This window comes from Triturus cristatus, chromosome 4_1 (assembly GCF_964204655.1).
Source record: "Triturus cristatus chromosome 4_1, aTriCri1.1, whole genome shotgun sequence".
Lineage (NCBI taxonomy): Eukaryota > Metazoa > Chordata > Amphibia > Caudata > Salamandridae > Triturus > Triturus cristatus.
The window spans coordinates 1,139,943,656-1,139,966,605 of record NC_140585.1 but is presented as its reverse complement, the minus strand read 5'-3'; the positions used below and the strand labels follow the sequence as shown (position 1 = coordinate 1,139,966,605).

At 42.4% G+C, this 22,950-nt stretch overlaps 1 protein-coding gene across 3 annotated transcripts in view; it reads right to left on the bottom strand.

The window, feature by feature from the left end:
- Window positions 1-22,950, bottom strand: part of LOC146856190 (coagulation factor XI-like) — a 211,615-nt gene that overhangs the window by 178,515 nt on the left and 10,150 nt on the right. For all 3 annotated transcript variants that reach the window (XM_085654241.1, XM_085654243.1, XM_085654242.1), the window contains exon 2: window positions 8,347-8,409. In XM_085654241.1, coding sequence (XP_085510367.1) covers window positions 8,347-8,401 — 55 coding nt within the window. In that variant the 5' untranslated portion in view covers window positions 8,402-8,409. The remainder of the gene's footprint in view (window positions 1-8,346; window positions 8,410-22,950) is intronic.

Genomic DNA, 22,950 nt, shown 5'->3' with positions numbered 1-22,950 from the left:
CATGATTACGATGCGACTGCACATAGGGCAGCTGCAATTATCCATTTTCCAATGGAAGCTTGTGCGGCGGGCAGAAAAGTCCCAAAGTACAAGCTTCCTTCGATAAAGGGATGTTTGTGAACATCCCTGCACTGTGTGGTAGGCACCATGCAGTGCCTGCCACACGGTGCAGGGATGTTTAGGAGGGCACCATAGGTGCCTCCCAGGCCGCACTGCGGAGGGCCAGGAGGGAATGGGCCCCTGCTAGGGGCCCCCAATGTTGCTTTCCGACAGACTTTCCATGTCGGAAAGGCCTACATAGAATGGCTGTTGGAAACAGACATCATAATACCGACTGCGGAACCACCGTCATTAAGGGATTATGCTGTATTTATGACATACAGACAAGCTCCTTGAGTTTGTCGGAATCCCCCCGCAGGTTTAACTCCTGCCACCATCATCCCAATACAGTGGTAGGGCTGTAAACCTACCATGTCGGGCAGAAAGCCTCCGACTGCTGGTTGGAGGCTTTCCACCCGACATCGTAATGAGGCCCTAGGTTTTGAAATATAAGATTTTGTGCGTCTTTCAAGTAACTGCTGCCATAATTAATTTCAATGGCGAGTCAGACACATTTATTGTATTTGGTATAAGCATTTATGGCTTCAAAGTTATTCCTGCTCTCATCTTTTTTTGCTATCTATGTTCCATTAGAGCTGGAGCACATGCTGAACATGAATATAAAGAGGAAGTAGGAAGCCTGATGGAGATCGCTCGTGGAGAGGAATCAGATGTAGCCAGGTCTTCATTCCTACTCTTGGCAAGTACTACTATCCAAGCCCGTCTTCATCCGATCCCACTGAAAAGAAAATACTGTCTCTTATCATTTATAATGCTGACTCTATGATGCAGCATCTGCTTAGCATGCGGCCTTATTCCAAGGAAACATTTCTGACTCAACAGTCTGAGTCCAAGAATACCATTACAATCACCAAGGCCCCAGTCTTGCTTTTAAATGCTAGCTTCTTTAGAAGTGAGTGAACTAACACATTTACAGAAGAGCCTGTTCATGAGCTGAACCATGAAAATGGCAAGTAAATTATGCAACAAAATATGCGAAGTCACTTCACAAGTCAAAAAAGCGTATTTCATTAAAATGCAGAAATGTTTCAATATAGTATTTCAGATTGCATCACTGCATTTACAGGCATGTACTAAAAGTGATAACTTCAATTTAGAGTGAACTTAGTTCATTAATAGCACTGTTTTCAGGGTAGGTAGGGACATGAAATATCTAAGAGGCATGTCAATTGTCATTAGCACCCATTATGTAGCCTAGATTCTTATTGTACATTGAGTAACATTATAATCTATTAAACCTCACACAAGAGAAAGAAGTATCTAGGATCAAACAATTTGATCAAGCAGGGAAGCCAGGATAATTCCCTGGTTTTCTGCTTTCAAATTGTATAATTATATCACAAGATGGATATTGCTTTATTTCTTCTGTTTTACATCAAAGGTTAATGCTTTGTCTTTAATTCTTGGTGTGCGAGGTTGAAGGGTGGATGGCAGGCAGAAGACACTTGCAAGTTGTTTGAAATGTGCACCCTATATATAGCCCAGATTCTTAGTATATATGGGACAACATTATAGTTGATGAATTCACTCTAAGAAGTTATTTGCTTACCACTTATAGCTAAGCCCCAGTTCAGCTTCCACTTATTGCTGTATGATTGTGAAAGCGCGTAGTCTGATGTATGTATGTTACAGTTGTCAACTTGAACAAATCATTTCACATATGGTCAGTTCCACAGGTTGTGCATTTATAGGGTTGGGCAGAACGTGGAGTTTAACTCCACGGAATTCCTGAGAATTACATGAAAACTCAGCGATATTCCGGAGAATTCCACAAACTGGAGGAAATCGGCACGTCGCGCTGCTCGCACTGATTGTTAGTTCCAGGAGCTTGTTCCACACTGAAAAATAAGTGCAAACTGCACCCCACGGCTCACCAGAGGCTGCTATTTCTTTGAGTAGATGTTCTACTCAAGCGGCACCTTTCCCACTGTGAATGGTTGTGACTGCCTGCATGGAGAAAATCTTGCAGGGTATCCTCCTAGCGCCCAAACATTGTGCTACGGGATGCCAATTCTCACTTGCCAACATACAGTTGGTGAGCCGTGTGCAAGAAAAAACTGCACCACATGGTGGTTGATGGAGTTTGGCTGGAAAACTGCAAACTCGCTGGTGGAGTGAAATTTATCACGCAACCCTACTTATTTGCCACCTTGTAGACATTGCATGCTCATTTCTTCTCTCACCAATGCTGCAATTGTGCATTTTATCCCTTCAACTAAGGGATGTCTTGCATATTCTTGCTTGCTCAAGAATTACCCACATATTTCAGTTTTGTGTAGCTGTATCTAACTCCATCACACCACAATAAAAAAATGATTTCCAAACATTGGAATTATTTACCTGTTCCAATCACTAAATGTTGAGGTTATGCTATGTAGGAGATAAAAGATCAGGTGTGCTTAAAAACTAGGGGCCTCATTTATGGGTATTTGGCATAGGGCAGCATAACAAGTCACCTTGCTGTGCTCCCTATGTAAAAGTGAAAGGGCTGGAATGCACCATATTTATCTAAAAAGGTGCTTCTCTAACCTTTCCCCCAGTGCAGGTGATTTTTCGGCAGCCTAGCGCCAAAGTAGGCACCCTTGCATCATGGTGCAAGAGTGCCTGTGCAGTGGGCAGGATAGTTTTGTGCATGAAGGAGCAGCTTCCTGCACAAAAACAATCCTGCGAGGCTTTTGTTTTCTCTTTCTGTATGTCCTGTAGAATGTAGCACACATGGGAAGAGGCGAAAGTGAGATGAAATAAAGTAATTTCTCCTTGCTGCGCTTCCCCAGAAGAGGCGCATCCCCAGATTTAGAGGGTTCTGCAAATCTGGGAAGTGTCAAAATCCATGTGTGTTGTGCTGCCTTGCCTTACTCCATATTTATGAGGCCATTCAAAGCCAAGTAAAGTGGCTTTGCGTGACCTCATAAATATGATTTTGTAGTTTGTTCCACCAGAGCATCACAAGTGATGTTCCAGTGGCGCAAGGGGCTCACAAATATGCCCCATGGTCTTTCAGGATGAGGTTACAGTGAATTCGTGAGTGCACAGGTGAATGTTAATGTAAACAAGTAGGTCTTCCCCAGTGCACCATTTTGGCAGTGTAACAAGTCTAGGAAGTGCAAAGTTCTTATTACCGAGCTTAGGGCATGATTACGACTTTGGTGGTGCTGTGCTGGCTCTCTGCCGGCACAGCACCACCAAAGCCGTGCAAAGGCCACCCGCCTGATTACAAGTTCAACTCGTGCAGGCAGACGGTCCTTTTGCCTTTTTAACAGGGTGGTGCCCTGAAAAAGAGCATCACAATTAAAATGGCAAAAATGATCCAGCACGGCATGGACTGTGAAGTCCATGCCATGCTGGAACTGGGGATGCAAATCAGATGGGGAGGGGCACATGTTGTGCTCCCCCTCAATGCATCCCCATGGCAGGTGGGCATGGGGTCCTGTAAGGCCCCCTTTGCTTCCACACTACCAGCCTTTTCGTGGCGAGCTAAACGCCATGAAAAGGCTGGCCGTGGAGGAACTCAAAATATGCTGGGCAGGACTTCACCAGTACCACTCAGCATATTATATTGCCTCTCCACCGTGCCACCACCAGGGAACGGCAGTTTACTGGCACAGCCGGTGGTCCACTGCCGAAACAGCGCCGGAAGTCTTAAACTGGCAGACGGACCACTGCCACCGCGGCCTGATTTCGAGTCTGCTGGTCCATTGACCACCAGACTCAAAATCAGGCCCTGAGTCTCTTATAGATTGCGATTAGTGCCCAAAGTTTGTGATCTCTCACTGTTCCTATACCTCCATGTTTCAATGTTTTTTCTATGCAAACTAGCAATATTTCCTTCCAAAAGCCAATTTTTATTGAGAGTGCTTGTTGGGACTGGAATTGCAGGTGACCCTTTCTTCTAAGTTGTCTTTATCACCATTTACTTATCCTTGGACACTGGGCGACTTACATTTATTTTGACGAAGAGCTCATACCTCTTACTATGAAATTTATGGTCTCTTCTTTGTGTGGGTATTTTGGTGGTACTAATGCCAGGGTGAGCTGTCCTTAGGTGGTGCTGGTAAATGTTAAGGGGTTTAGATATATTTATGACAACAATAACATGGAGATGTCTGCTGCTAAATGTAGAGCTTACAACCTTTTGGGAGCAGAGTGTATTTAGCAAAAACATAAATGCAGAGCCCCAAACGTTTACTTAGGGTCCCACTGCTGAATTGTAGTGTTGCCATTACCTTTTTCTTTCCCTACCCTACACTTGCTTTGACTTTATCAGATTCTTGCGAGTTATTTTTTAGCAACTTTTCTGCCTTTATTATCATTTTATTATTCTCCTATCTCTTTTTCTTTCTTTTCTTCCCTTTCTTTCTCTCTTGTTCTGGGTCATAGTCTGTTGTTGAAAAATTAGCCCTAATCCCCTAAAATGAGTGCAGGTGTCTACCGTAGACACATTAAGTAGTGAGTACAGATGGATAACGATACTTTGTATAGGAGGGCTGCCTCACCTCTGGAGATACAACAAACAAATGATGGACGAAATGCTGACAATGCAGACATTCTCCCCCAGTCAAGAGATCTGTGTTAAATCCATCGTTCTTTTTCCCACTACACCACCCCAGTTCAGACATGGCCATATGCAAATCAGTCTTGACCCTGTGCCTCATGGGAACAGTCCAGCCCGAACTGCCAAGCCATGTCTTCCCTGGACCGGAATCAAGCATCCTAGGACCGGTTTCTGGCTATCAGCCGTCATCAGCCAGGATAGCTTGACTCCAGTGGCGTAGTGAGCACGGGTCCCACGTCTGGGAATACCCATCCCACTTAGGGCGAAAAGCGTTACAACAAACAAATGGACGGAATGCTGACAATGCAGACATTCTCCCCCAGTCAAGAGATCTGGGTTAAATCCATCGTTCTTTTGCCCACTACACCACCCCAGTTCAGACATGGCCATATGCAAATCAGTCTTGACCCTGTGCCTCATGGGAACAGTCGAGCCCGAACTGCCAAGCCATGTCTTCCCTGGACCGGAATCAAGCATCCTAGGACCAGTTTCTGGCTATCCGCCGTCATCAGCCAGGATAGCTTGACTCCAGTGGCGTAGTGAGCACGGGTCCCACGTCTGGGAATACCCATCCCACTTAGGGCGAAAAGCGTTACAACAAACAAATGATGGACGGAATGCTGACAATGCAGACATTCTCCCCCAGTCAAGAGATCTGGGTTAAATCCATTGTTCTTTTGCCCACTACACCACCCCAGTTCAGACATGGCCATATGCAAATCAGTCTTGACCCTGTGCCTCATGGGAACAGTCCAGCCCGAACTGCCAAGCCATGTCTTCCCTGGACCGGAATCAAGCATCCTAGGACCGGTTTCTGGCTATCAGCCGTCATCAGCCAGGATAGCTTGACTCCAGTGGCGTAGTGAGCACGGGTCCCACGTCTGGGAATACCCATCCCACTTAGGGCGAAAAGCGTTACAACAAACAAATGATGGAAGGAATGCTGACAATGCAGACATTCTCCCCCAGTCAAGAGATCTGGGTTAAATCCATCGTTCTTTTGCCCACTACACCACCCCAGTTCAGACATGGCCATATGCAAATCAGTCTTGACCCTGTGCCTCATGGGAACAGTCCAGCCCAAACTGCCAAGCCATGTCTTCCCTGGACCGGAATCAAGCATCCTAGGACCGGTTTCTGGCTATCAGTTCTAGGATGCATGTTTCCAGTCCAGGGAGGACCTGGCCTGGTTGTTCGGGCTAAACTGTTCCCATTGGGCACAGTGTCAAGACTGATTTGCATATGGTTGGGTTCAAACTGGAACGGCATGGTGAGCAAAAAAACGATGGATTTAGGCCCAGATCTCTGTACTGGGGTGAATGTATGACATTGTTCTACATTCTGTCCATCAATTGTTATTTTTGCATTTGTCACCCCGAGTGGAAAGGGTATGCCCAGACGTGGGTCCCTTGCTCTCCATGCCCCTGAAAATCAAGCAAGCCTGGCTGGAGACGGCTGAAATGCCAGAAACCGGTCCTAGGATGCTTGTTTCCAGTCCAGGGAGGACCTGGCTTGGCAGTTCGGTCTGGACTGTTCCCATGAGGCACAGGGTCAAGACTGATTTGCATATGGTTGGGTTCAAACTGGAACGGCATGGTGAGCAAAAAAACGATGGATTTAGGCCCAGATCTCTGTACTGGGGTGAATGTATGACATTGTTCTACATTCTGTCCATCAATTGTTATTTTTGCATTTGTCACCTCTGGAGATGGCTGGCAATTAAAACATTGAAATCTACATGGAAATGTACTCCTGGTGGAGTGGGCTGGTGGCTGAGTTAGGTTTTTTCAGTCCTTGGTTAAAGAAAGCTTCACACTGACAAAAGGCAACATTGTTTTGTGTTTGACTTACAAAAGCATGAGTTTTCTGCCTAAATCAGGAGTGTTGGTATATATACTTCCTATCCCTTGGCTTCATAATCCACTTCACAATCTCTGCACGCATGCTGGATGTTCTCCAAACATGGTAGACATGGCACTCACTTTGTGTACCATGCCATGACCACTGATCTGTCTGACAAGTTTCACCACTGTTTTCTGCAGTTCTTAGGGTCTTACTCCAGGCAATATACCTACCTCATAAGTTTAGATTTTCCTTATTCTCCTCCGATGTTCCAATTACATCAATTTTCAACATGGTAACAGTTTGCGGTGGCGTGGATATGGTACAAACCTTATCTACATGACGCATACAGGTCTCTCCAGTAGTAGATCTTTAACTCAAACAGCTACATGATCAGTTCACCACTTTTTTGCAGTATTTTACTTTGTGTATTTAAGCCTTTTAGGAATGTTAACATCCCCCAATGTTTTATATTTGTTCTCTTCTGTTGTTACCCACTTCATTCTTGGATGCAGAAATGTTCTTCCTGTATTATTTTTCTATTTTTTCTTAAGGCATTGTAAGGTTTGAGGTAAACACTGAAGGGGCCTCACTCGCAGAGCATGCATGTGCAATTTATGTATGGTAAGTAAGTGCTGGCTAGGTGCTTAAGGACCCTGCCTACACTAATGGCAGAAGAAACACCCTTCTAACAAGTCCCTCTAACTAATGCACAAGAGAGTAATTTTGAATGTATGTAATTTGTGTTAGTGTATAGACCTCTGCATGAGATTACCCTTTATTTACTCATATCAAAAAGTTTCAGGATCCCTATTGACAATGTTGGGAACAATACTGTCAAACTGCAACGTGTTTTGAGAGCAATAAACACACTACCTGCGCCCTCAAGTGACTGTGAAAGGGGTTTCAGCACAATGAACTTGATAATATCACCCACGCAAAACTGTTTTGGTATTGCATGTCTTTCTTCACTAATGTTCATAGATCCCATGGGCCCTCCTCTGCCTCCTTGGAATCCATTGCCATGTGTCAACAGATGGCTGACTGCTCTTCACCATGCAGATGATACTCAGTCTCGTAAGGTAGATCCTACAGCCCATCACAACAAAAAATACCAGACGCATGAGATTTTTAAAAGTGATTTTGTTACCCACATGTTAGGAATTGGTAATGTAAACGTCTCACTAATTACTCATTTCTTATGGATAAACAGCCTGTGGCAATATAGCATGATCCATAATGTCATAATTGGATATTCTTTACATATATCAATTCAAATTGTATCATTCATAGTGAATAACATTTTCCATGAATATCAAATGCATTGTGGGACTTGCATTTTGTTTTGTAATACTCAAAGTGGGCTAAATTTGTCAGTGTATATAATGGTTAATACATATTATAGTTTTGATATTCACAATTGCAGTTTCTATCATTTTCATGCAATGCATGGACTGTGCTTTGATCTTTGTGCCAAGTTTAGTATGCCTAGCTTGCGTTCTTAGTGGTTTCTCTACTGTAGTTGGTTAGACACCACACTTCATCCACTCTTAAGTATTAATCAGTTTGGTTTCATTTATCAAATCCCAAAATGTACTCACATGTGCTCATGATTGACCTGCTTAATATGTGTGAGGTCGTAAGAACTGATGTCAGTTCTTGTGATGTCACTTTCTGTTAGATCAAAGGTTCAGATAAGAGTTTCTGTGATGTCCCTTCCTGTGATGTCACAGTGATGTCATGTGCCATGATGTCACTTTCATACTGCCTAACTTGGTTAGTCCCCCCACTTCTTTTTCAGGGTTTTTGCCCTGTCTGTAAATGTCTCTTACCTTCACCTGCTGTTGCACACACAAGAAAGGCGTGAAGAAGGATGAAATATTTCATGATTTTATCTGTAAAAATAATTATGGACTCTCGATTAGCTAAAAAATCAGGAGGATAGAAAAGCAAAACATGTGTATGAGTTTCACATTTTTTCACTGGTTCATATCTGCACACATTCGTTTTTTTTAAGTCACACAATTGGCACTTATATCAGGCAATGGCAATGAAGTAATAAGGGGTGTGTGTTCAAATTAGAGTCTGAAGCCTCAAATTGGGTAATATGTCTTTGGTGTCCCTTTTAGGCCTGAAATGACCTTATATTTCATAGTTTTGCACTCCTGGTCCCAGAAGCTTACAGAAAACTCTCACTGTTCATCAGACATACAAGAAAGCTGGAATGTGCTGTGCTCACTATGGGTGTACAAATGATCTACTCATGTTTTTTTCCTATGTTGAAAAATAACCAGGTAATGGCACCAAAATACTGCCTGGTATAAGGGCTCACTGATTCAAAGATGTGTCAACTCTCAATAAACCACAAACAGGGAAAGGATTTGATCTTGACACAGTTGTTATTGCTTAGTTTCAAAAGCCTTTGTCAAAAGCTCTTTCAGAGGCCCATGGGGCTAGCAGGAGCTACTGGGCCCAACTTTGGTGGTTGAGTCCTTGTGCTCTGGGTATCCTAGGGCCTGACCTACTATGGGTCCTTAGCAACTGGGCGAAGTACCCCTTGAGCATTTGACTCTCTGTGGTAGTGCTGGTCAAACAGTAAATGTCTACCTGTAGGGGAAGGTAGGTGCAAGGCAAACACATGCTTAAGACTCAAAATACACCCAACAATGCCAATAAATCAATGTCCAGCCAAATACTTGCTTTTAAGTAAAATAGCATTTATATTCAAGCACAAAATGAAATACAACACACAAACAATATACACAGCACCCCCTAGGGCAAGCACTCTAGCATCATCTGGGCAGAGACACAAGTTTCACTTCCCTGTCTATTAGCAATGTTATTCCCCATTTACAATAGGCACCATTCAGTTTAGGCACTGCGACGGGTCCGAGCTTTGGAAGTCCCACTACGGCTTTTTAGAAGTCAAAGTATTCCAGGGCTAAGGCACTATGAGTCAGAGCAAGTTCCCCATGGACTCTAGACCAGCAATCAGTCTTACCCACTCCTTCGGGTATTGTGATACAGAAGCCCTGGAATCATTCATCACTCTGGTGTTACTATGTATTGGTGAGTGGTTGTCAGCGACACTCCTTCATTTGATGCATTAAGATCCCCTGATCCCACTGTCAGATCCGGCACAGTCATACACCTTCCTGTGTTTCAGTTGGAACTTTGGGCATGTAGGCCAGGACCTGCTGCTACCCCGTGGTTATAAAGTGCACCCGGCGTGAGCCATCCTTCTTAGAGCATGGTGTACCAGGGCAAAGGTCCTCGCTCTTCACAGCAGCCCCGTCTAGTATACGGGGGAGGGGTCACTAATATATCTGCATGTGGGCAATTGGCTGATCAGCGGGACAGCTGTTTCCTTCATGGCTGCCCCCCTGGAATGTATAGCTGACAACTTGAGTTCGCACACAGGCAACTGCCCGATCGATGCAGTGACATCTTTCTTCACAGCGGCCTTATCTTGTGTATGGGGTCAAGACACTTTAGTCAGCTTTCTTCATGCGGTCCGATCTGGCATACAGGGTCGACTATAGTCTGCACATGGGGGGGGGAGTTGCTGACTTTAGTCTACACATGGGAATGGCCCAATCAGTGCAACAGCAGCTATCTCACACCTCGCTACAGGGATTCACTCACCAGGATCCCCCACTGGACCTCGCTATTGCGAACCTCTTTCCTTCTCCTTGTCGAGCCCTCTGGTCTCAGTAGGCACTGATGCTCTATGTTCCAGGTCAGGTGGTCTTAACTTCCCTGGGTGATGTCCCTTTACCCAGCTGGGAGACTGTTAGGCCATGATTTCAAGTCCTGGTCACACAAGGCAGAACTCTTACTGAGCTTCTCTATGTTGAAGTCCAGCCCAGGCTGGCTGCTTGATGGTTGACAACTTGGGCGCTTCCATCTCCTTTTTTTTTCTAATCCATTTCCAGACAAAGATGTGATTTAGTTTCTCATGCTTTGGAGTTTGTGTTGCGAGGTGCCACCTTTGAAGTGCCACTGCTCTGTCCTGTCCTTTGCCCAGGAAGCAGTTTGTCACAGCAGGAGCGATTCCAACCCAGATAGCCCAAAAACACAAGCCACTGGTATTCCTTGTGGATCACACCTGAATGTCAGCCTCACGGACATATGCCTACCAAAGGTTACAAAGGCCCTCAGCCCTACTCTTTGTGATTCCCTTATCAGCCCCATCTCCTTCCTCAGTTTTACCCAGGACCCACTGACTTTTTCGGGATCAAAGTGCCCTTTTTGTAGTGCACAGGAGAGTCTGGCTTCCCCTTCCTCTAGTGTGTATCCCAACCAAATCTCAGGAATCCACAAATCTGTCTGGGAGATCTCTTCCTCCTCCACATGCCCTCCTCTAGACCCTGAGCTTCCAATATGGAACCCATATGCCATCATGTATTGTACCACTCACAGGCACACATACATTACAGTACACACACACTGACATTGCAAAGCGCTGCATGCTAATGCTGGAGCAGGGTTTTCTGTCAAAACCCGAACATCAGCATAAGTCATAATTAAAATTACTAATAAATAATTACTAGATATTAATTTTGTTGAAGTTTCTGACTAATCAATCTTACTAATGAAAGAATTATACGTGGGAATGCATTTGTGTTGCTTTATTAATACGTGAACTAAGTTGTTGAGCAAATTAATTAAATAAGTGTTGCTAAATTGCTAATTGTTGTGTTTGCGCTTTAAAATAACGTGCTTTAATGCTTCTCTATGTCGCAGATGGCTAGATAATTACATACACATAAGGGTATTAGTGGGAATTAACACTGTATAATCATTACGATGTAGTAACGTTGTTTTGTGTTTCTTTAAATTAAGATTGTCCATTCTGGCCTAGTCAAAGATGGCCGACATTTACAGCCTGCATTTGAGTAGCTGAAATACGAAGAGAGGCCTCGCTGAATATGGATGAAATCCTGACCTCGGCCTCTGTCTGTATTAAAAGTTTCCGTGAGGACAGCAGCTCTGGGCGTGATGCCAGTTGTCACCAGTTATCCTTGGGAGTGAATAAAGGCCACAATGAACTTTGATAAACTTGCGGTTGCTTCACTATGATTCCGAGGAAGAGCATTCATGGATGTTACATTTTTTAGTTTGAGCTTCCTTCTTCCGTGTTTTTATTTTTGAGATTTTCGAGAGCGGAGGTTTTTTTCTAAATGTTGCGAGTCAACATCCTTTCCTGCTCGCACTGCTCAATGGCTCAACGGACGTCTAGAGTTTGTTTGTAACTTTAAATGTGTTAGTTTTACTATAAATATTGTTAGACTAGAGAGGGTCTAAGGCCACTTCTTCCCGAACCTATGCTCGAGAGGATCGACGCTGATTGAGAGGACGGCGACTCGGGAGACTTTACTGAGAGACCTGTCCTGACCTAAAATGACATTTAGCTAGAATAGGTAACTATGAGAATAATGATTTTACTATTGATTGACTTTCATTTGAACTAATTTAGATAAAAATAACCTTTTGTTTGAATCACAGTGTCGGGTGGTTATTTCTTTGTCATTTATTGAGTTTCCAAATGTGTTCTTATTGATTAAATCATGACTCGAGACATATCAATTAGGACGCATTGACCTCAGTTTAGATGCAGATTGATTTAGGAGTTCTCTCGTATATTCAGTGTGGATAGAGTAACAGAATGAATGTTAGTGTGATGGGCCCTAGCGTATGATGAGTGTATGTGCGTGTGACTGTAGAATTACTCTGTCCGTGGAAGTAGGGAGAATTTGTATGCTCCGATCTGCAGCAGTTTCCTGGTAGCAGTATGATGGTTTTGATTATTGTCTTGATCTGATAGATTGCTTGTACATAGGCTTTTGGATTTATTGATTTATTGATTGATGTTGATATATGTACTAACAGTATATGTTAAAGTCGTCGTATTGAGTTCTATGTAGTGTGTACGGCTTCTGGAACGTAGGGAGCTGGTGACGGTTCCGTAGTAGGGCAGAGGGAAGTGAGTGCTGCTCTCGGGAAAGACGGGATTGTTGGCCCTGTACGTATGCAGGGAAAAGCGTGTGACAATTGAAGTTGCGCGTCGCATTGTCTGGGTTCGGAATCAGTGACATCGCCGTGTGTTACTACTAGAGACATATTTTCTGTATAAGAAGAGTGTGTATGGTAGCGAAGGTTATCTGTGAAACTCTGGTCTTAAGTCCCAGGGATCCGTAAGGTTTGCCGTTAAAGCTTACTGCTGGAGAAGTAATAGGTATTCTCTGAGCTTGTTTGAAGGACTGGGCAGAGGTAAGCGCTGCTTGGTTAACATGTGTTATAATTCTGTAGTGGGACAGACTGTTCGCTGTTCTCAGGAAAGGCAGGATTCTGTGTGGATGTGCTATATTTTTTGGTGTGAAAGTGCGTGAATGTATGAGCATTTAGTTAATTGTGAGACTCTTTGGAGCATTCCTAGAGGAAACAGTTATTGGATGCATGTTAGAAGGGCAAAGTAGAGGGATGTGCTACTGTGTCAACGAAAGTAATAATTCCGTGGTGGAGCAGAGGTAAGCGCTGTTCTAGAGAGAAGCGGGATTCTTGTGAAAAAGATCTTTCTTTACTATTTTGTGGTTAGCGGAGCAGACAATGGAGATGTTTTTATGTTGTAACTAATAGATTTTGTAGAATCTGAAACGAACTCTACTGAGAAGGCTTTGTAAAGGAGGGGTAGACGAGTGACAGGAGACAGAGTAGAAGCGACTGCAGCGACTACTGACGTCAGACAAGAACGCGCTGTGATTGGACAGTGGATTGGAACAGTGCTCGCGCTATAATTGGTGCGTTGGTGTGAGCCGCACAGGGATTGGAAGGAGTACAGGGTGACGTAGACGCTCCAGGATTGGTGCGTTAGTGTGAGTCGCGCTGTTATTGGACAAAAGATCGTACAGTTGCGGAAAGGACTAGAGGGTTGTAGTAAACGCGAAAATGTATTACCAAACGGAGGAAAAGAAAAAGAAATCCTTGTTCGGTAAAATTAAAAAATGGTTCGACAAGGATAAGGACATAATAACTAGAGAAGGCGAATTGCTACCTCCGACAAGAACTCCTGCATCCTTCATGGTTGCGAAATATGGGTATCATACCTGTATTTGGTTAGACAATTGGGCTAAGTACACTAAAGAGGATGGTGTTTTAGCATTCCCGGAACATGGTTCATTTAATTTGGCCGTGTTGAGAAATTTACAGGAAAAGATGATGTGTCTAGAGCCTAGACCAAGGCCGACACAGTTTGAGGCATTGGTGGAATGGGAAGATGAGGTGCATGAGCGAGAAAAGCAGAGGAGTGGAGGCAATTATAGGTATATTTTTGGGAGGAAATATGATCGTGAAACCCATCATGATCGAATGAGGAGATGGCGAGATGCTAGTATGTCAGAGGGATTATATCCAATGAGAACTGTTGAGGAAGCAGAAGGGAGGAAAGGTGCGGAAAAGGTACCTAATACAGAATTGAGGAGGTATGGGGCTAATGATTATGAGGATGAAGTCTTAGATGACATGATTTACAAAAGACCACCTCCATATAGACCAGAACCAGAAGTGAGAACACCAGTTGCTACTCCAATAAGAGATACTTTGCAGATCATTAAAACAGAAGTTGCGACACCTGATTTGAAAAGTGGTAGCTCTTTCACGGAGAGAGAGAGAGCGGGAAAGAGAGAGTGCAATCGGGGATGAGAAAACAAGAGAGTTAGCAAGAACAACATCTGAGTTGACAGAAAAGATCAGGGAATTAACGAAGAATCTAGAAGCTGTTACAGTGCCTGTAACAATAGGTCCGGTTATGCCTATTTTTGATAAACAAAGAATGAGTGAAAATGGTTTGACGGTTCCTTACGTAGGAAATGGTTTGGTTAATTCTTCGGGAGAGTCAGGAATGAGGATGGAAGAAAATAATTTGAGACAGCTGAGACATGACACATGTGGTGGAGGGTTAGATGTACAGCCTAATTCAGGATTGAATACTGGTTGTTTAGAAAGATCAATTTTAGAACCACAGAGGATGGCAGAACAAGTGAGTACAGTGAAAAAATCTACAGAAATAACAGCTGAGGATTTGAATGATTGGTTGAAAGTTCTCCAAAAGAAGGATAAAGATTCACAGGCAATTGATGTAGCCAGGTTGCACATAGAACTGGAGGAACTCATAGCAGGAACAATTCCTACAGAGATGTTGAAAAATCATCATGATGGGGAGTTGTTATTCATGTGCAAGAGTATTACATGGAGGGCTAAGAGTACTCATGACAGGTTAAAAGGAATAGCGAGTGAAATGGGAGTTGATATGGATAAGGTGAAAGCTTTGCAGAAGCCTTACAGGGTGGATTTCTCTGACAAAGACATTGAGAATCTAAATGATGTTGGGAGAACAGGGCAGATTAAGGAGATGATTTCCTTATTGTGAAAATGGGGTGATGTGGAAAAGTGGAAGGATAGGTGGTACAAGAAAAGGGAAGATTCAGTGGACAGGACTTACTCAGCATTTCCCATGAGAGAAAGGGAAAAAACAGTGGATGCTTATCCTATGAGAGAGATTCCTGGAGGAGGATATGTACATGTCCCATGGATTAGACAGGATATTTTGTCATTTACGAATGATTTCCCTCGATTGAGAGAAAAGCCCGTCGAGTGGTATAGGCAGGTAGATAGGTTTGTGAAATTGTCAAAAGTGTTGTGGATTGACCTGAATAGTCTGTTTGATATAATTGTTCCAGCAGACTTGTGGGCAGAGTGCAAAATAGTTGTAGATTGGCCTGCTAAGGAGTACCCGAGAGATCAGAAAACAGGAGCACCAGACCCGGAGGTCATGAAGAAGTACGAGCAGGTTATTGTGTTTTTGAAGAATAAGGTACCCCCTAAAGAAACAGACTGGGTTAAGATAGCTCGGACACATCAGGAAGCAAAAGAATCAGTTCATGCTTTTTATGAAAGGCTGATACTGGCTTTTAAACAGTTTAGTGGAGATGAACACCTGGGTGATAAGGATTTGAGTCATTTTGTATACAGATTTGTATATGGCTTGAGACCTGAAATCAGTGAAAGGATTCGAGAGCACACAGTTGATTGGCAGAGTAAAAAGATTGATGAGATCTTGAGACATGCAAAATACTTCAGTGATGAAATTGAGGCAAAAGAAAGAAAGCTGAAAGAGAAAGCAATGTGGGCACAGGTGAAAGTTGCAGAAAGACAAGAAGCACAGATGGTGGAACAAGCAAATAATCTAGGAAATAGGCCCAGATATGGTACGGGAAAAGGAAAGGGGAATTTAGAGGAGGCCAAAAAGAAGTTCCCATGTCACAACTGTGGACAATTGGGGCATTGGAGATCAGAGTGTACCAATCCACCATTAGTGAGTAATGAGAATAAATCATTGAATCAACAGCTGCAGAACGAGTGGTGTAATCATCAGCAGCAACAGCAGAAGGTTGTCAGACAGCAGAGTCAAGAGCCAAAACCGCCCTTGCCGCAGAATAGAGGGTCCCAGAAATATAACCAGGACTTAGGATTCTACAATGATGAGCAGGTAAACAAACCGAGGCATACTAACCCAGTACAGCAGTACTGGCTAAAGAATGAGGGGAGTGAGTCTGAAGGGGACTACTGACGGTGCCGAAGAGAGGAGGAAGAGTGCATACTTGGCGCAACTCTAGAAATAGACCAGGCAGGACCATTTGTAGATGGGAAAATAAATGGGGAAAGTGTTACTTTTTTGGTAGACACAGGAGCGACAAGATCAACTGTCAGGTCAGCAGATATAAGAAATCTTCCTCTCTCGGACGAAGCAATCCAAGTAGTTGGTGTAGCTAATACACAGATTAAGACTCGTCTTACCGAACCAGTAAGGGTAAGAATAGGGAAATTTTCAGATATGCACAGGTTTGTAGTCTGCGACACTAGTCCAGTGAACTTGTTAGGTAGGGACTTATTGTGTAAAATGAATTGCACAATTTTTTGTACTCCAGATGGAATAGCTTTTGAGACACCAGATGAGGATGTCTTGTACAGGATGACTCTAGATAATAGAGAAAGTGAGATTGTTGGGACATATGCTGTATTTAATCCAGATGACTTGCCTCCAGAGTTGAGGAATACAGTAAAAGCAGCGGTTTGGGATTTTACTGGAGAAGATGTGGGATTGATGAATAATGTAGATCCAGTGAAGATTTCAGTGAAAGAGGGAATCACTTACCCTAATATCCCACAGTACAGATTGACACCAGAGATAATTGAGGGAATAACCCCTATAATTGACAAGATGATTCAACAGGGTGTTTTGAGAGAGTTACTGAGTAGCCCATGTAATTCACCGATAATGGGGCTGAAGAAACCTAGTGGGAAGTTCAGGATTGTCCAAGATTTGAGAAAGATTAACAAAATTGTGGTAGCATGCTGTCCCATTGTGCCAAATCCGTCAGTGATTTTGTATCAGATTCCTCATGATGCTGAAGGGTACACGGTAATTGATTTGTGTCATGCTTTCTTTTCAATTCCATTGCATCATGATAGCCAGCCGATTTTTGCATTTCGGTTTGGACAGCGTATTTTGGCATGGTGCCGTATCCCACAGGGGTATACAGAGAGTCCATCAATATTCAATCAGTTGTTAAAGAAGTCTTTGGAAAGTCTGATCATGCCTGAGAGTTCGGTACTAGTACAGTATATCGATGACCTACTTGTGGCATCGAAGACACGTGAAGCTTGTGAAGTAGATACCATAGCTTTACTGAATCATCTGGCAGATGGAGGGTTAAAGGTATCTCCAGCCAAATTACAGTTTTGCAAGAAAGAAGTACATTATCTTGGACACAATATTGAAAAAGGTCTGAGAAAAGTGACCAATGACAGGATCAAAATTATCAGAGGAATGAGAGCCCCAATGACCCAGAGAGAAGTGAGGATGTTTCTGGGAATGGTGGGTGTTGTTTGTGGATGGATCATGTCTGAGGACTGATGATGGTGTACTGAGTGCAGCATATGCGGTGTGCAATGTTTCAGAAGTTATGGAAGCTTCGTCTTTGAAAGGAGTAAGGTCTGCTCAAGTAGCTGAATTGGTGGCATTGACGAAAGCTTGCAAGATTGGAAAGAATTTGAGAGTGACTGTGATGACTGATAGTCAGTATGGATTTGGAGTGGTTCATGATTTTGGCCAACTTTGGCTACAGAGAGGTTTCTTGACGTCGAGTGGGACTCCAATAAAGAATGCTGAGGTGATTGGAAAGTTGCTTGAGGCAATACAGCTGCCTAAAGAACTAGCAGTTGTAAAATGTGCTGCTCATGGACAAGGAGATGATTTTGTTACTGTTGGTAATCGTTTTGCAAATGACATAGCACAGTATTGTGCAAAGAACGATCATTCAAAGGAGAGTTCGGATTCTGTAAGAGTGCCTGAAGTTGTTCCAACAAGCAGTGGAGAAAATAAAGGAGGAAAGAGGAAAGAAAAGAGCAATTCCACAGAGACTACACCTGAATCAGATGAAGAGATTGGGGATCCACCTGAGATTACTTCTGAAGAAGTAGGGTCAGAAGAAGATAGAGAGGGACAGATTGCGGAAGACCCCCGAGGAGGTGTAGGGAACATTCGTGATAAGCTAGGTGAAGGGACAAGTAGACAGCAAGAAGATTGCGTGTCGGAGACCCGAGGAGGGACAGTAGTAGGGAAATCTCAATCGGTGGTGAAGAAGTCTGTGGAGCAAAAGAAAATTGTTGATGAGCAAGAGGCAAATGAGACAGAATCAGATGAGAGTGAGAATGGAAAATCAGAGGGTCGAGTTCTGAGAAAGAGAACTTGGATCGGAGAAAGAAATAATAAAGAAGTGAGACCGAAAAGGAGTGTAAGAGGAGATTTTTGGCCTAACAAAATAAAGAGGCTGAGGTACAGACTGACACGAGCAGGTTCATCGAAAGCTGAACAGGTGAATGAGGTGTCGAGTCAGAATCAAGCAAAGGGTGAAAAACAAAAGGAATCAAGAGAACCAGAGGAGATCAAGAGAATCAGAAAGCCTAACCAGAAGTATAGGTCACCGGAATGGACGTATGTGGCACTGTCTGAAGAAGAAGAGGCAGAAAATCAAGGAAATCCAGAGGGGACCTTACGAGAAGTGGTTGAGGAGGAGAAAACTGTCGGAGTCCTGAAAGTTATCTTGGCTGACATTGGAGAAGAGTCAGATGCTCAGGACATTGAAGATCTGATACAATTTGATGTTGCTGAAGAAGAAGTAAAAAGTGATGAAAATCCACCATCTAGGCTAAGGGTTAGTTAAGCACATAGCAGCAAAATCTTACATGAGTGGGCCAGTAGGCACCACTCCGGTGACACAGGTAAAACGTCTGTCCACACTACTGAGCATCATTATTGATGCCACCGCCATGCCCACACTACTTACCTTTTTTTGGTAAGACCAGTAAATCTCTTCCACTTATAGGGTAGCGCTTTGGGCTCCACTCCTGGTCTAAGCAAGACCATAATCCACGAGACCGGCCTAGGTCACGGCTCACATGAATGATCTGTGTTCACCCATGATAAAAAAATTCCACCAGGGATCCATATATCATTGCAGTTGGAGCACTCAGGGGAGGGTGCATGTCTGTCACCATGAGAAGGACTTTTCTGTCCCAACAGTCTTGAAAAACTGGTTTAGGTTATTGGTTGCTGAGGATAGGGAAGCCACAAAGACTGTTGAAGGGTGGAGATGAAAACAATTTACCACATATTCCTTCTCAGCCTGTGTTGAAACTGAGCAGCGCCAAGCTTTGATCTAGCGAGAACTGCAGTGCCAACAATGCCCACCTCTTACCACAAATTGTTATGTAATTGTATAAATAAACTTTGCTTGAGAATTACTGACACTCAGGGCAGATGAATATTGGTTCACCACGGAAGTGCCCTTTGTGTGTTTAGATGAACCTGGTACACGCCCTTCTCGGCCACACTGTTTGTTCGGTGTGTTAACGCCTATTGATTTTGGCAAAGGACCACAGCTGTGGTAATACAATGAGGTCAAGCAGAAGACACAGACCAAATATGTCATTTATTTCTAGGGGGTGGTGGGCTGCTAAAGTGAGTAAAGAGTTAGTTTTACCCTGTTTTCTTCCTGAAAAAAGAACTTCTTTTCAATTAACTAGGAGGTTGGCGTCAGTGGCTCTATTGGAAGAACCAACCATCTCTTGAGGTCCCTCACAGAAGTGACTGTGCAGGTATGCGAGGCTTGCCCTAAAAAGCACAGTACTCGAGGAGTGCCCTGGTGTTGGTCCAATGTAGAAGAATATTAAATGATGGAAGAGTTGCTGGTGGTTCCAGTATAGAACATTTTCCCATGGTTTAGGCCTAAATTCCCACTTCTGCTGTATGCTCTCTGATTATAAACAGAGCTCCTCCTTGCCCTCCTACAGGCCTCATATCTCATCAATAGGATACATAGTGGCTTCTTGAATGAGTCTTACGCTAGAAAGAGCCTCACTCTTGGTTGGCCCTATGACCATCTGTACTTGAATAGCAGGGCTGGACTGGGAACACAAACCGGTCCTGCCAATTAAGTATGACCAACCACGTGGGGGGGGGGGGGTGAACGGGGATGGTGGTAAACAATGCTGCTGCTTCTGGTACAGGGGGTTCGATATTACAGCACTGATGCAAAACTGGCCCCCTGTACCAAAAACAGCCCCCACCTGTCCAAAACGCTGTCCCGCAAGGTCTGATGCAATCATCCCATAGACTTGAATTGGTTTCACACACAGTTTCAATGATGGCCAAATCTTACTCAATAGACCTGGGTTTTCAATGTACTTTATTCTATATACATTCTCACTCAGAGCCTAACTGACTGGCCATACTCACTTCCTGTAGTCTGTTCAGTAACTCGTAGTTTATTTATATGCCTATTATTCCGTTGCTCTGAATGACCACTACATTGATGTGCAACCATAGACTCCAGCTTTACCATGCTACTCTCATATATGTAACGAGCTATTCTTTCAACTGTATCCTACCTACCCTATAATGTTAAGCGCTCTTATACCCTCTAGAGTCATGTTCGCGCCATACAAAACTTTATAAATAAATAAAAGAATAAAAATGCAGATGAATAAAATGGTCACACTCCTGCTCATCACCAGGTTGAGTTGGCAGGACAGTGGCGAATTTTCTGTGTGTTTAGTACTCCTATCTTTCGTACCTACAGAGATGGGCCTGTTTATTGTATTGCAGCACTTTTATAGCGCATCTTACCCCCTACAAGGCTACAAATGCCTTTGATTTATATTGGGTTTCTGACTGAGTACCCTTAAAGAGAGAATGATTTGGAAAAATGATGGCTGTAGTTTGTCCTGTATGGTAGATGCTGGGTGAGTCTGAGGTTCATAGTCATGCTTCAAACACTGTGTGGCGTATGTCACTGAGGATTAACATGAAGTGCTATGGAAAGTATGAAAATAGACGCAGTCGTATACCTGGATATTTACCATCTTCAAGGTAGCTGGGTATAAAGCAGAAGCTTACTGATGAATATCAGTAGAATCCACAAGTGGCATTCCTTGTGGGACTACCCAGGGGTTCACTGACAAAATATCGACTACCAAAATTTCTACATACAAAAATATCAAGTCAAAAATATCAGTGTCAAAAATACTGACTTTCTATACTTTGAATTAAAAGTACAAAAATATCAGAAAACAAAAATCTTTGTCACTAATATAGTTGTCTAAAATGTTGTTTTTTAAATAAATTATATATATATATATATATGTGTATATAAATTTAAATAGTAAATGTTAATTAAATGATAAAATAATACAAATATGAAAAAAAATATGTAATTAAGATTTTTTTTTTTATAATATAGCAATTAGTATTTTAAAAACTAAAACAAAAATATTGCGAAGAGGGAAAATTAACTATTTCCAGACCACTCAGTTCAACAGTAAGGAAAATGATGGATTGCGGAAGGTAAAATTTACAATTCCCACTCAGTGAAACATTAGGAAAAGTGATAGACTGCGAAGGAGTAAAATTAACTATTCTCACTCCAGTCAGTTCAACAGTAGGGAAAGTGTTGGATTGCGGAGGGGTAAAATTTACCATTCCCACTCCTATGAGTGCAACAGTGGGGTAAATGTTGGATAGTGGAGTGGTAAAATGTACTATTCCCACTTCAATGAGTGCAAAAGTAGGGAAAGTGTTGACTTGGGGAGGGGTAACATCTACTATTCCCACTGCAGAAAATGCAACATTAGAAACAAACAAATTCTCTTCCACACAGTAAAATAATTTCAAATAAATAGAAAACAAATAAAAATATAAATATGTTTTTAAAAAACAAATATATTTTATAATAAAAATTAAAGAAATACATATAATGTTAAATACATATAAATAACAAAAATATTATTATAATTAAAATACAAACATAATTTTCATTTGAATAAATATTTTTATTTATAAATTATTAATTACCCAAAGATATTCCTTAAATAATTTTAACTTTACTTCCCACCATGTACCTGAACAAAACTCACAACCCGCAACTAAAACTTAACTTTGAAAAGCAAATTATTTACAGCATTAACATAAATATTTAAGAACAAACGTATTATTATTAATTTTAACAAAATTATTCATTAAATATAAATAATTTACTTCCCACAATATACCCCTACAAACGCACTTCCAAAAATAAACAAACTTAATTATCAATTAAAAACTAATTATTAATTAAAAATATAAATATTAATAACTTAGAATGAATTTACTTCCCACCTTGTGCCCCTGTAAACCTCAAAACTCAGCCTAAAATTAAGAAAGAAAAATGAAACAATTAACAATTAATTATCAATTAAATAATTAATATTAATTAACAGCTAATTATTAATTCATTTGAATTGATTACTTTGAAAATTGATGTCTTCTCTAGTGTACATATAGCACTATGCAGTTACAGGTACTGCTCCTACTATACATGAATGTTCCAATCTGTCTACCTCATGGCTGACTGCTCTAATTAATTTATTATCTGATACTGTGCTGTACACATTAACTATAATTTCAAATTGATGGCTGGCGGCTGACATATGATATGGGAGGATTCTGACCTATCACCATGAATGAGAGTCAGAGAAACAAACGCGCAGAGAATGGCAGCAGCAAGAGACCCATAAGCACACCTGTTTTAAAAAGAATATGTCCTCTTACCTCTACAGACATCTCAGCAGAGAGTAGTGGCGGCTCCTCCGCTATGGCAGATGAGTGTTGCCCCTGCTTTTTAGCAGTGTAGATAGAGGAAACATAAAATGATAATAACTCGTTGGTATTATCATTTTATATTTCCATGCTGCTGCAGCTCTGCGGGTTCGGCGTAGCTGCTCAGGTCTCAGAGCAGGGCAGTGGAGGAGTGGTTTGCCCACTCCAAGGGTGCATGAAT